We start from the raw sequence: 13,054 nt of genomic DNA on the forward strand, positions 1-13,054 counted from the left end.
GTACTCCCCACCCCTGAAACTCTCATTAGACTCACTGTGATCAGAAACCTAGGCCGCAGGTCACTTACCTCCCTCACCCACACCGAAGACTGATCTCCATCACAGACCCTCCTCTTCCGCCTCCCTACCCCCAGCCATCCTCACCCCTCACTAGCTCCTACAATAAGCTTTTGTTTCTAGAATAAAGGTGTCGATTATGTGGTTCTACCTGTCAGACCTCAAGGCTTAAAAATTTTAGGCCAATGTCATTTGGAATAAAGGTAGTATGTGCTGAGGCATGACAGGTATAGGAAGACCCAGATGCGAAGGATTCGGTAATTCAGCCGAAGTGACCCCCAGAAGCTGTTTCACCGCTCGACGCTCCCTGACCATCCAGCTGCAACACCCTCGCCTACCCACCTGATAATAAGCACCAGCGGCACTGGCACCGCCGTATGTGGAGAACTGGCTGTAGCTGCGCTCGTCCCCAGGCTTGGGCATCCAAGGGGCCCCACTCGAGCCTGCTGCCATCTTGAATTCAAGGGGGGCGTTGGCTGCGTCATCCTGGAAGGCCGGCTCTGGCTCCGTGCCTGGAGGCAGCTCTTCGGGGACAGCAGGGATGGAGTAAGGGTACGGCCCAGCTCCGGGGGGCTCGGCCTTGTCAGGGAGGGAGAAAAAGTTCTCGGGGGCTACTTCCTCATCACTGTCGTCCTCTTCCTGCGTGATCTGCTTCGTCACCTGCAGGGCGGCGCTCTTGGCAGCAGCCTTGATGGCAGAAGGTGATGGAGTGGTGGTGGTGGTGCCCACGACGGGGGCCAGGGAGGAGGGCTTGGTCTTAGAGGCGGGTCTGGAGGGCCTGGTGTCAGAAGAGCCATCCGAGGGTTTCCGGGAGAAGGCGTGGGGCAGGAGCAACCTGTTAGTCTCTTTCACAGTCAGGTTTTTAGGTTGGGGAAGCAAGGCGGACAGACCGGTTCCCTCGCCGGATCCCTGGTGTACCCGGGTTTGGGGAAGAAGGGGAGAGAGGTGACAAGTGAAATGTTACGACACTATGGACGGCGAGCACGAGAATTACAGGTCTGTGCTCGACTCCAGCCTAAAATCCTACCAGCCCTGTTGCCTTCTTACGCCCACATACTCAGGCCGTCCGCCCCAGCCCACCCCTCCGACCTCGGGCCGTTCTGCTGGCCGCTTCTCCCAAGGTGAGATGTCGTCTCCGTTTTCCTCAGCTCCTTCCCAACCCGCCCGTTCCGCTGCCTCTGCCACAGAGCCTTCCACGAGCTGCGCTCTGGGCACCTGCAACGCTCTTAAGCTCACATGGTCTTTCCTCCCAGCACGCCCAGCGCTCTCTCTGCTTCCTCTGGGTCACTGCTCGGAGTAAGGACAAGGCTCTATCCAAGACACATTCGTGCATGCTGCCGAGAGTCCCCTCCCCTGCCCAAGGAAAGCCCTCTAGCTGCAGTGCCGGCGGCTCTTTATGCCGGAGGCGAGCCTCCCCCGTATCCATCTGTGAGCTCACGGGCTCAGCTGTCCACAGCTCCCACCGCTCGTGAGCATCCCTCAGACGCTGCTGTCTGCTGCCGGACCAGCCCGGCCGACCTCAGAGCCGAGCGAAGTGCCAGCGTGAGAAAGGAGAACGCAGTACGGGCACCGTGGCGCTGCCCTGGTGCACAGTGCGCTGCGGCCCTCAGCCAGACGCGCCCGGAACACAGAAAGACGACTTCTGAGTCAAGCGGGCCAGGCAGAGCTACTCATCGGAAAATGGCTCCGCTCCTTGCTGTCTGTGTTCCCAGGTTCGGGTCACTCCAGCTCGGCTGACCCAAGGCTGAGGGTCACAGGGACTGGACGGAGATGCCGGGTGGAGCACATCCTCAGGCCACTTTTGAAGTGCTCGACTTCCCAGACGACACCTGGAATACTGGCCGCACCCCTCTGCAGCGCTGGTCCTCACCCTGCCCACCGGCTCGGTTTCCTACACTCTCATCCCTTCCGACCACCAGGGAGACGGCTCTCTACTCCAGGGGGCCTTCTACCCGAGCCAGTGTCCTTCCATCTCTTTAGATGCCGGCCCACTCCTCCAGGAAGCCGTTCTGGTATCAAGAACAACGACCACGCTCGGTCTCAGTGCGGCAGATGCCCACATAACTCCCCCTTTGTCACCTGCCTCAGATATGGACACTCTGGCCAGTTCTCTTTCTAACTTCCACGTGACTGTGTCCTTCTAAGACCTCTCAGCAGTGGAAGTGACACCCGAACAGGGCCAGGGGAAGGGGCAACTTCAGCATCATACCCTTGAACCATGAGACAACGACCTTAAAAACGCAGGACCGCTTTTGATCAGTACGAGTTCAGACAGTGTATAAACCACGTGCGGGCAGACAGGAAGAAACCCCTGGAGCCAGAATAAAGGAGCTTAGACACAGGGAAACCGCCGGCAGCAGAGACCATCGCCTGGCACTGTCTGGTGTAGGGCTTCTGGTCTTGATGACGGAGCAGCAGGTGGAGCCCGGACTCTGCAGCGAGACCGCCCAAGCCCGAACGCCCGCTCCGCCCCAGCTGTCTGACCCTGAGCCGCCCACCCCGTAAGCTCTGTTTCCTCGCATGCAACACAGAGATGAAGATAACACCGTGACTGAGGCACTTACGAGGATCAAGTCACTTGAACACTGAAGCACTGAGGACAGTGCCGGGCACACGGTAAGTGCTACTTGTTTATTTTCCAGGTTAAAAATGAGACAGGGAGAAGATGGATAATTTTAAAATACAGATGTTCTAGAAACAGACTCATAGATACAGAGGAGAAATTGACGGTTGCCAGATGGAAGGGACTTTGGGGGCTGGATGACGAAGGGTAAGGGATTAAGAAGTACAAATTGACAGTTACAGTCACAGGGATGAAAAGTACAGCAAAGAAAATACAGTCAATAATACTGTAATAACTGGATGGTACCAGGTGGGACCTAACTGGGGTGATCACTTTGTAAGATACATAAATGTCTAACCACTGTGCTATGCTGTACACATCAAACTAGTGTAATATCAACTGTAATTGAAAAAAATAGAAAAATCAAGAGATTTTATTAACTAAATAAAATACAACTACTTCCTTAAATCATTTTGACCAATTTATCCCATCCTTCCTAAAAAATCCTTTTACCTGAAAGTGATGATCAGGCCGCCTGCCGGTCCACGTCCGTACACCTGCGCCCTGTGAGAGCGGTCGCGGCACCACGCTAGTCAGGGCACCGTGCGGAGGGCAGAGCAGTGCACGGTCTGTTATCAAAGAGAACCGAACCACACCTGCACAGCCAGTGCCCGAGTACCTGCGCCTGCCCTGGAAACAGCTGGGCATCGTAAATGCTGCCGCTCAGGAAGCAACACGAGAGGAGGAGAAATGGCTTCTGTCGCGTCACAAAGCTTACCTGAAGGACAGTTTTCTTCTTTGTGGGTTCATCTTCCTCGGAATCTGACTAAGAGAAAAAGAAATGCAATCAGGCCTCACTGCTGAGGGACAGTAGAGGAGACACATTAAGTGAAGCACATGAAGGACTGGACAGCAGCAGCCACCCTGTCCATGGCCCTCCTCTGCTCAAGAGGCGCCCGCCCTGGGCCTGGCCGCACGGCAGGGCCCTGCTGCTCTCGGCCGGCTCCAGAGAACGGGCTGTGCGCTGACCTCCCTGGCCACTCATTCCCGCCCCAGACCTGTTGCACAGCCTTCTTGGCACCCGTTTCTATTTCTTTAAATTAAGACTATTTCCTACCATTTAGTCTTTGGTATAAAAAAGGCTATACCCATTCTTCTTGCTACAAATCTGTCCACTGAAAGATGAATGGGATCCGGCCCACAGTCTCGCCCAATCTCAGCTCCACTGCCAAAACCGCTTCTACAGGCTACATAACCACAGGGCTGGGGGCTCCGGTGGGACTACGCGGCGTGGTAGCTACTCTTCGATGAGGCAGTAAAGGTCAAAGCCACTGCAGAACTCCATTTCCTCTCCACGGATGATCTACTGTCTGCCAGACAGTGTTCGTGTCCAGGGAGAAGACAAGCAAACGACGACTGAGAATCCGGGGCAAGACAGGAGGCCGTCTGTGTTACCCCTGCGACTCACCGGGCCGCTCCCCACGCAAGCTCTCACACTGGAAAACACCTAAGCTCGGAGCTCAATACCAGGTCCTGAGCGTCCCCAACTATCAGGAAGATACAAGGATATGAACAGCAGGCTTGACGTTCCATTTTAAAAGTTCATCTCCAACTAAGACCCTTAGAAGCTTTCCATTGGTTCTCAGGACCTTGGTCGGAGCATCCCTGAGCAAAGGTGACTGGGCAGGAATCTAAGATCCCACCTTGTCTCCAAGAGCCCATGAGACCCCAGCCCCTGCCTGTCTTTCTCAGCTGGCCCTCCCCCTCGGACAAGCCGCTTTCTGGGTCTCTGGAGTGCCGTGATCGAGAACCCGTGTGGGGTCCCAAGGCCAGGTTACAGCTGTGACACCGGTCCACTCAGCTAGAGTCCTGGCCGCGCCCTCCAGAGGCACAGCCTGGACCGCTTACTCCAGGGTGCTGAGAAGACTTTCTGTGTACGCCGTGACAGGGAACAGTCCCTGCCCTCAAGGGACTCACAGTTCAGTAAGAAGAATGACAAGTACCAGGTGACGGCGATACAGGCAGGAAGAGGGAAGGGCGTCGAGCGTGTTTAGACGCCCCCGTGAAGAATCTGCTGCCCCTACATTCGTGCCGCTTTCATGCCCCACCTCGCCTTGTCGCCCCGCACCCCGCACCCGCGTCGCTACCACTGCTCGCTCTCCCGTCGGCCTCCACCCTGCACTTCCTGACCCGAAACCGCTGGAGGTCTCCCTGCCGAATCGCACCCTGCTCTTCCCCGCACCCGGCTTTCTCTGTAAGTGCTACATCTTTCACGCGTGCGTTCTCGCCTGGCACATGACAGCAAGGCCCTGTCTTGTAGTTCGATGTCGCCTCACAGCAGTCAGTACACGATGGTTTCAATTACTAACCGCTGCCAGATATGTAAGAAACCACCCCGACGGCAGATCTGCCTTGGTACTTAATGTGAGGGACAGAAAGGACACCTGGTCCGTGTCATGCCCCTTACCACCGTTCGTTTAATCCTCACGACAGCATTTCGAGGTAGCTGTCAGCATCTCAACTCTATAGGTAAGGCAAGCAGGGCTCAGAGAGTTAAACAGGGCTGGAACAGGGCTGGGTCGGGGCTGGCTCCCACGCCCCGCAGCAACACCGCACTGGTCCAGGCCTGAACCCACACTGGCCGGACCCCACCAGACCCCACGTGACACGGCCGACAGAGCACCAGGCACAAGACTCAGATACAGCTCTGAGTCTCAGCTTTGCCACTTACCAGCTGGGGGGCCCCGGTAAGCCATTTAACTCTCAAGCCTCACGAAAACGGTCAGAGACCGCGTGCGCTACTTCGCATGAAAACACACAGGCCGAGACCCTAAACAGGGCTCAGGGCCAGCACGCTCTCTGGTCTGCCGAGATGTCAACTCGACCAAGGAACAAGCCTTAAGCCCCGAACACCTAAGTATTCTCAATCTCTCTTCTCTGTTCCAAGCCACCACCTCAGAGGCTCTTGGCCACTTCCCGGGACCACCTCTCCAGTGGTCCACACAGAAGCACCTCCCTAAAGAGTGTGTAAGGTTCTCGCAATGGTCCCAGGAGTGTTGAAGCTTTAACACCTCAGGCAATGGGTCCAATGGAAACAATCTAGGATAAATGAATTTTACCCAAATTTAAGACGATTATATTTACAAAACTGTACAAGCATATTCTTATTTTTCAGATCCTGTGACAAACAAATTAAGGGGCTACTGTGAAAGCACAGGCAAGCTGTCCCATGGCTAACAGAACTAAAAGCCAGGTCAGCCACAGGAAGGAAATTCAATTTCTCTTTAAATGTCACAGACCGTTTCCATTTACACCGACAACCTATGTTTAAGATTTAAACACACGTTAAAAACAACAACGACGACAAAACAGTACAAAGACTCCGGGAACACCTCTTTCTTTCCCAACGCCTTATCTTCAGAGGACCGTTTGGCTCCTCATGGGCAGGGTTCTCTCCTGAACATGGCGTCTGAACCTACTGAACCCCATTACAAGTCGTCTCGTGATGGCACTAAGGATGATGGACCCCCAAAACAGAACACCAAAATAAGCCCCTCAGAAATGGACTGAGCCCCTAAACCCTGTTAAGTCATGACTGTTCACTGCTAAAGGAGGGGGAGGAGGAAACCTCACCTCTTTAAAGCTGACAAACAGGGCTCAGAGACGGCCATCTACCGGCCAGGGAGGAAGGCCGGCAGCTGAGCATCAGTGGGGCCCGGCGCCTGCCCAGGGTGCAGGTGCTGAAGCGCACCACCTCAGCCGACTCCACCCCAGAAGAGGCTGGAGACAGGGAACTAGCTCACCGGTCCCTCCAAAAAGAGGGTGAGGTGCCACTCAGCACTCTTGGGCAGGCGGGGCCGGACCGGGAACCAGCAGGGAGAAGGGAAGGTCAGCGCGGAGCTGCCTGAACGCTTCACTAAAGATAACCACCTCGTCTGAGGGCACCAAACGCAGGGAGCTGAGCGATCCAAGTGACAGGTGTGCCACGCACCCTCCGGCCACCCTGGGAAGGGAGGTGGGGAGGGAGGCGGGGAGGGGAGAAACAGCTGCCTCGGAGGATCCGAAAGGAAAATCAATTTGGCTTCTATTGAGAGCAAATCAGTTCAGTTTCTACCGGCCACTGGTTAGAAGCCACGGGCCTGGCCTCAGCACACAGACTTGCCTGCAACCCGAGAACTTCCCGACGGAGAGAAGTACAGGAGCATAGTGGGTTTTCTCTTCATCAGAGTAAAACATAAACAACTGAAAACACCATTTCACCATTTCTCGGCGTGCAATTCCACGGTGTGAAGCACACGCACGGCGTACCAGTCACCAGCTTCCGGCAGAGCCTCCGCGCCTGCTGAACACCGACTCCCCGCCGCCCGTCAGCGACCGTGCCCGTGAGTGCAGTGACACAACACGTGTCCTTTTGTGTCTACTATTCACTCCGCAGTCTTCAACGCCCATGTAGCGTGTCAGTGTCCCTTTTAATGGCTGAACGCCGTTCTTTCGAGTGCACAGAGCGCACTTCGCTGATCACTCGTCTGCCACCTTCTGGCTACTGTGAGAAGCGCCGCCGTGAGCCGCGGGCGCAGCACGTCTCAGAGCCCGCTTCGCATCCTCTTCACCCGGGAGTCACACTGCTGGATCGCGTGGTGGTTCTAATTAACTTTTTGGAGGAACTTCCAAATCGTTTTCCACGGGAGTCTATTAAACGGAGGCTGTGGCATCAACTCCCAGAGAGTACCAAGACCAGTGGGCGCAGGCGACCTCAGTGGGTTTGTGCCACTGGACCCGGGGAGACAGGTGAGACTAGAGATAGCACACACCCCGGCTGGGAGAAGGTGCGGGCCGCACAGGCAGCTCCTGAGTTTTGGAGGCACAAACTGGTTGCATCTCTTAAGAAGTATACTTTTTCGTGGCCTCACATGGGCCTGAACCTCAATGGCCGCCACTGTCCTCTCTGCTTCAGCTGCCAAGAGTGACAAGACACACACACCCCCCAAGACTGCTGAGCAAGAACGGAAACAGACATTCTCCATTAAGCGAGGCCCAGAGGGATCTGCGCGTCTACCCGCGCCTCGCTCCCCACGGCGGCCTCCCTCTCATCTTCCCAGGCCCTGGCTCTGACAGACTCCCGCTCCGAAAGCCGTCGTTAGGGTGAGGGCCAGGAGCCAAGGAGGAAATAACAGCCCCGGGGCCGGCACAGGCGGCAGAGACGCGCACGCGCCGCTGCGCCCACCCCAGGCTCCTCTCCAGGCTCCTCTCCGCGACCGCCCCACGCGACCGCCCCAATTCGCTAGACCATCAGCTGCTTTACTCTGGTCGACTAGCTCCTGCTGACACCTGCCCTTCAACTGGGCCATCGTTTTCTCTCCCATTATTACACTCATCCTGTCACTTTCCCGGTTCCGGTTGCCCGAGGCTCTGCCATCTTCTCGGGAAGCACGACACAGAAAACACATTTGGCTGCAAACACGACTTTGTTCTTCCCAAACTGTGGTTTTAGGCAAATCGCCTGTGCTCTCTCAACTCCCATCTCCTCGTCTGCGAACCGCTAGTGCATTTCCCGGTCTACCCAGCCTCGTGCTGCAGCCAACACCCAATCCCGGGGGTGACAGAAATGACCCAACCGGGCCAATCTCACTCCGCACCCCCGTTGTCTGGGCGGACCCCCGAGAGCGAGCACCGCTGGTGCACACAGCCTGAAAATCCCTACTGGCTCTGGACTGCTCGTCCTGACGGGACCCTTCCAGCACTTACTCTAATTCTGGTTTCCCGCACCCTGACCTTAGCCGTCGGCCTCCCCTAAGCCCGTGCGGCTGGCACCCGCCCAAGGTCTGGAGTAGCCTGGGTGGGGGAAGACGAGAGAGAAGGGAAAAGCGGGGCGGCTGTGTACCCGCCGGACCACCGCTCACCCCTCACAGCCCGGCCGGAAGCTGACGGACTGTGACGTGGCCCGGCGCCCGCAGGGGGAGCGCAGTGCCAACCTGTCACCGGCTTCGGCTAACTGAATCGCCCGACTCGCACCAGTGACCCTGGGAAAGCAGGGCTGGGACCAGGGCTGCAGTTCAATCTGGGCTGCTCACTAAGAGGAGGATTAAGCAGAAAGGTGAGGGTGGCTGCCTTTCACCTGCGACAGGACTAGGAAGCAGAGCGGTCCACAAACGAAGAGGGATGCAGCCGGCGGGCAGAGGCCGCGGGCCCCGACGGAGCGCACGACGCCAGGCCCTTCCCGAGGACCTTGGGGTCCTTGTGAGTCTTTACTACTTTAGGGAGCTTGAGCTGGCTCTTGATCCTTGCAACCAACAAAATCAAACCACCCCCAGCCTGCGCTGCCTCCTGCACCCAGAAGTAAACGGCACCACTCCCCTCCAGCTGCCGGAGCCAAAGGCAGGCGTCTGCCTGGGATCCCGCCTTCGGCCGTGACACTTAATCCATCCCCAGACCTAGAGCCCGTTTGGTCCATCCCAGGCACTTCTGTCCTCTCACGTCTGGCCTTCTGTACGTTCTGGTCCCTCTGCCTGGGCGCCCCTCCCCACACCCCAGACGCTTTCTCTGGCTACCTCCTACTTGTCTGTCTTGCCTCTGGTCAGACATGCCCCCTCTGGAAGCCCCCCAGCCCTGGACTGGTGTGCCGCCATGGCACCAGCCCCATCTCGGCTCTCCGGGGACCTGACGTAAGGTCCACTTCCTTGCCGTCCCTCCAGCAGGCCGTAGCCCCTCCGAGCAGGGTCAATCACGGGTGCGACTGCTCTTCGCCCCGGCACAGAGAACTAGCGCGTATACTGAATTAATGGATTTAATTAATAAGAGTTCAGAGTTACTTCTACTTTAACATCGAACTCTAAAGAGAAATTGTTCAAGGATCCCTAACTCGTTTGTTCAAGCGTGTACAGAAGACCACCAAGTGCAAGGCAGAGCACAGAGGGGCTCAGAGCGGGAGGGGCACAGCGGTTTAGAGGACGAAGGTCCCCCCGCTCATCGGGCTGCCTCTCCCCAGGACTCATGTGTTCAGAGAACTCGAACAGAACGAAAACGAGAAGCAGAACCAACGGCTGGCGTGTGACTTAATTTTAATCGTCTGCGTCGCGGTTCTCCTCAGGAGCCCAGCGAAGTATCCTCACTCAGCAAGGAGGGAGAGTCAGGAGTCCTCGGGGTTCCCGCCACCGCAGTCAAGTAGAACATTCCACCGCCTCTCCCAACTTTTTCTACTGCTACCTTCACAGACCTAGAAACGAACCTTCTCACTGTGGCTGTGGATGGACGCAGGCTGGCCAAAGTGCCATCTCCCCCCGTCCATCACAATGAGGCCGAAATCAAGTTTGGGGAGAAAACTGTGAAGGGGCGAGAAAACGGAATGCCACGGACATGAACCTATTTTCCCGTCGCTCCTCTGCTTCAGATTAAACTGAGGCCGCAGTACTCTGCGGTGGGGCCAGAGAGGCTGTTCTGGATGCGGGACGTGGAAGTGGCAGACGCGGCAAGGAAAAAGGGGGGAGAAAGACGGGAGCCAGTTTGGAACCAGACTGTGAGGGGGACTCTGGAACGCCCCCCATGAATGATCCGTATCATTCGAGTTCACCTGCCCAGAAAACATGCAGGTAGCACTCAGGACGTGCCGGGCAGTTTTCGCCACCAGGGACGCAGCGGTGAGTACGGCCAGCCCTGGGCCCTGCCTGCGTGGACCTGCACACTAGCACGAGAGGCGCGGAAGAAATACACAGAGTGTCCGACAGTGGTACGTGTCAGGAGAAAATAAGGCAAAGACGGGGTGCAGAAAGGGGGTGACAGGAAGACCAGGAAGTCCTCACTGTGACCAGGTCTTACATCAGGCTGCCTGGGGACGGAACTGAGGCACCAGCAGGTGCAGGGAATGGATGTGGCCCCCAGGCAGAGTCGGAAGTCTGAAAAAAAACAGTAAGAACCAGCTTCTCGCATAAAGGACGAAAGGTAAGCTGGGAACTCACTGAGGAACGTTCCGGAAAAGGAAGGACAGGACTTGGGGACTCTAGTCCACCACCTGCCCCAGGCCTGGTATCTCCTTCATCCCCCAGGACTCACTGCAGAAAGGCCGTCCGGTTTGCTGTGGAAAACCAGCGTGGCCACCTCTCCTAGAATCGGCAGCCGCGCACCTTAACTCGCCAAGACCTGACATACCTCACTGGTGAAACTGAGGCACAGACCTGGAGTTTACAGACCCAGCCCGTCATCACTCTGCCCTCGGCCAGGTAAGAGCTGACACACTGAGCACCTGCTTCTCATCTGTGAAAATGAGCTGCTCTCCCCAGCTGTTTCGTGATTGAAGGCAAGGGCCAAAGGCTGGCGAGGGCCCCGGACTCCACGACTCCCCCCAACTCCTCTCACAAACAGGATCCGGGCCTCCTCTCTTTTTAATTCAAACCCCGATGTTTTTCAGTTAGGAGGCAAAGGAAAGGTTAGTCTCCGACGTTCAGCGAGGGCTCAAGAATCCTGTCTCCTGTCACTTCTTCAGGTGCCAGATTTCATGCCGTTCTCAGGATAGGACGGAAAAACAAAACCAATCAAACACCCGGCCGGAGGTGAACGTGCAGCGAGCGCGCCAGGTGACAGGAGGATGCGGCCCTCCTGCAGGCGAGTCCGGCCTCGAGAAACCCGCGTGCACAAACGCGCTAACTCCCCGAAGTTGACAAACTTCAGCTCAGCTAATCGCGCTGCCCCAGGAACCCAGCGTTCTGGAATCAACGGAAGCGTTTATAGGAAGGAGGGCGGGAGGCCCCAGGCCGTGGGCGGGTCGGGGGTGCCCTCCCCGGATACTCACATCCCCCTGATGCAGCTCCGGCGCCGCAATCTTCACGGGCTCTGTCCTCTTCTTTGGCTTGGGCAGCCCCAGGGGGGGCCCGGCACCGGCGACGGGGGGCGGCAGGCTGAGGCCAGGGCCGAGGGCCGAGGGCAGCCCCAATCCCAGCCCCTCGCCAACGCCCGCTGCTTCAGCCGGGCTCACGCCGGGGGGCGGGGGGAAGCCCCCCAGGCCGAAGGGCAAGGGCGGAGGCGGCTGCAGCCGGGGGTCCCCGCCGGGCGGGGGCAGCAAGAGCGGCGGGGGGAAGGCTGGGGCCAGCATCTGAGGGGGCGGAGGCAGCAAGGCCGGGCCCTTGGGTGCGGGGAGAGACGCGAACAAGCCCCCTAAGGCGGGCCCAGGTGTGGGGGCCGCCGCCTCCTCCTCCTCCGGCTCGGCCTCCTCCGGCTCGCTCTCATCGCTGCTGGCGTACGCGACCAGCGACATGGCGCCTCCCGCTTTCGGGGCGCCCTCGCCGGCAGACGAGGCCTACTTGAGACCGGGGATGCCCGGAGGCCTAGTGGGCCCCGCCACCCGGCGGGGCGGGAGACCGTAAAGTCCACCTTCTCCGTGCTCCAGGGCTAGCCCCGGCAGGAGCCCATGGCCACGGCTGCTTCCCGCCGAGCGAGGCTCCCCTCGCCACTTAAGCTCCCGGCCCCGGGCAACTCCACACAGCTAATGGCCGCCGAGTGGCTCCGCCTCCCCCGCGCCTCTCTGACAGACGGACTACAGCCCCCAGACAGCGCCCGGGCCGCGGCCCTCAACGCGCGCAGGCGGCGGCGCAGGGCGCGGCGGGAGCCGGAGTCCGACGGCGCTGAGGGCCGCGCACACGGGCCGACGGGCGCCCCGCCTCCGCGCGGGGGCTCCTGGGGGGCGTAGTCTGTTTGGGGGTCGCCTGACGAGTCCTAGGCGACTACACGCCCCAGCGGCCACCACGGCAGCGCGGAGGCGGCCACGAGGTCCTCTCGGTACTTGAAGTTCCCCCGGAGGAGCCTCTCGGGCGCTAAGGCTTGTGGGAGATGTAGGGCGCCTAGAAACTGCAAGGGCCGTCGGGAACGAGAGGGAGTCTGGGAAGGAGGCGGAATGCGAGGGGGTGGGGGGTGGGGGTGGAGTAGCTTAAAGGCACAGTGACCTGGAAACCACCAGGTGAAGCTCCCGAGTCGACCGAAGCCCGGCGTTGAAGGGAAGGAGCCCGCAAGCGCCAGGGCCCGACACACCTGTACGGAACTGGGCCGCGAGGCTTCGGACCTAATATGTAGAGCTGATATGTATGTGACTTAAGAGACAGGAGGTGCGCTCCCTGCCTGGACCAGGGTGCACATCATGGAGCACACCTAGCTCCCAGCCAGGCGCCCAGCTTCCCTTGGCGGCGACCAGTGAGACAAAGGTGGTCAGGGCCCCGGAAGGCAGAGCCGGGTACTGGAGGTTAATCGCTTCCTCCCAGTCCCTTTCACAGACCTGGGGCATCACCTGCGTCCATCCCTATCTGCTGTGCCTGCCACCTGTCCATCTGCATTTGTCCTCGGGATCCAGCTCTGTCTGTGGCTGGTGTCTGTCTGGCCTTTGCGTATGCCCTTTATATCTACCCATGTTTACTTGTCCTTCTCCAGCTCATACATGTCTGCCCATGAGTCTGT

The 13,054-nt window shown here is 58.4% G+C and overlaps 1 protein-coding gene across 1 annotated transcript in view; it reads right to left on the minus strand.

Moving 5' to 3' along the window:
* The window catches only part of PRCC (papillary renal cell carcinoma (translocation-associated)), a 19,625-nt gene extending 7,399 nt beyond the window's left edge, over positions 1 to 12,226 (minus strand). Inside the window, exons 1-3 of the mRNA XM_011366366.2 lie at positions 11,403 to 12,226; positions 3,399 to 3,446; positions 400 to 966 (exon numbers count right to left, since the gene is read on the minus strand). Coding sequence (XP_011364668.1) covers positions 400 to 966; positions 3,399 to 3,446; positions 11,403 to 11,864 — 1,077 coding nt within the window. The 5' untranslated portion in view covers positions 11,865 to 12,226. The remainder of the gene's footprint in view (positions 1 to 399; positions 967 to 3,398; positions 3,447 to 11,402) is intronic.
* Between the last annotated feature and the right edge of the window lie 828 nt (positions 12,227 to 13,054).

This window comes from Pteropus vampyrus, unplaced genomic scaffold (genome assembly GCF_000151845.1).
Source record: "Pteropus vampyrus isolate Shadow unplaced genomic scaffold, Pvam_2.0 Scaffold124, whole genome shotgun sequence".
In the NCBI taxonomy this organism is placed as follows: Eukaryota; Metazoa; Chordata; class Mammalia; order Chiroptera; family Pteropodidae; genus Pteropus; species Pteropus vampyrus.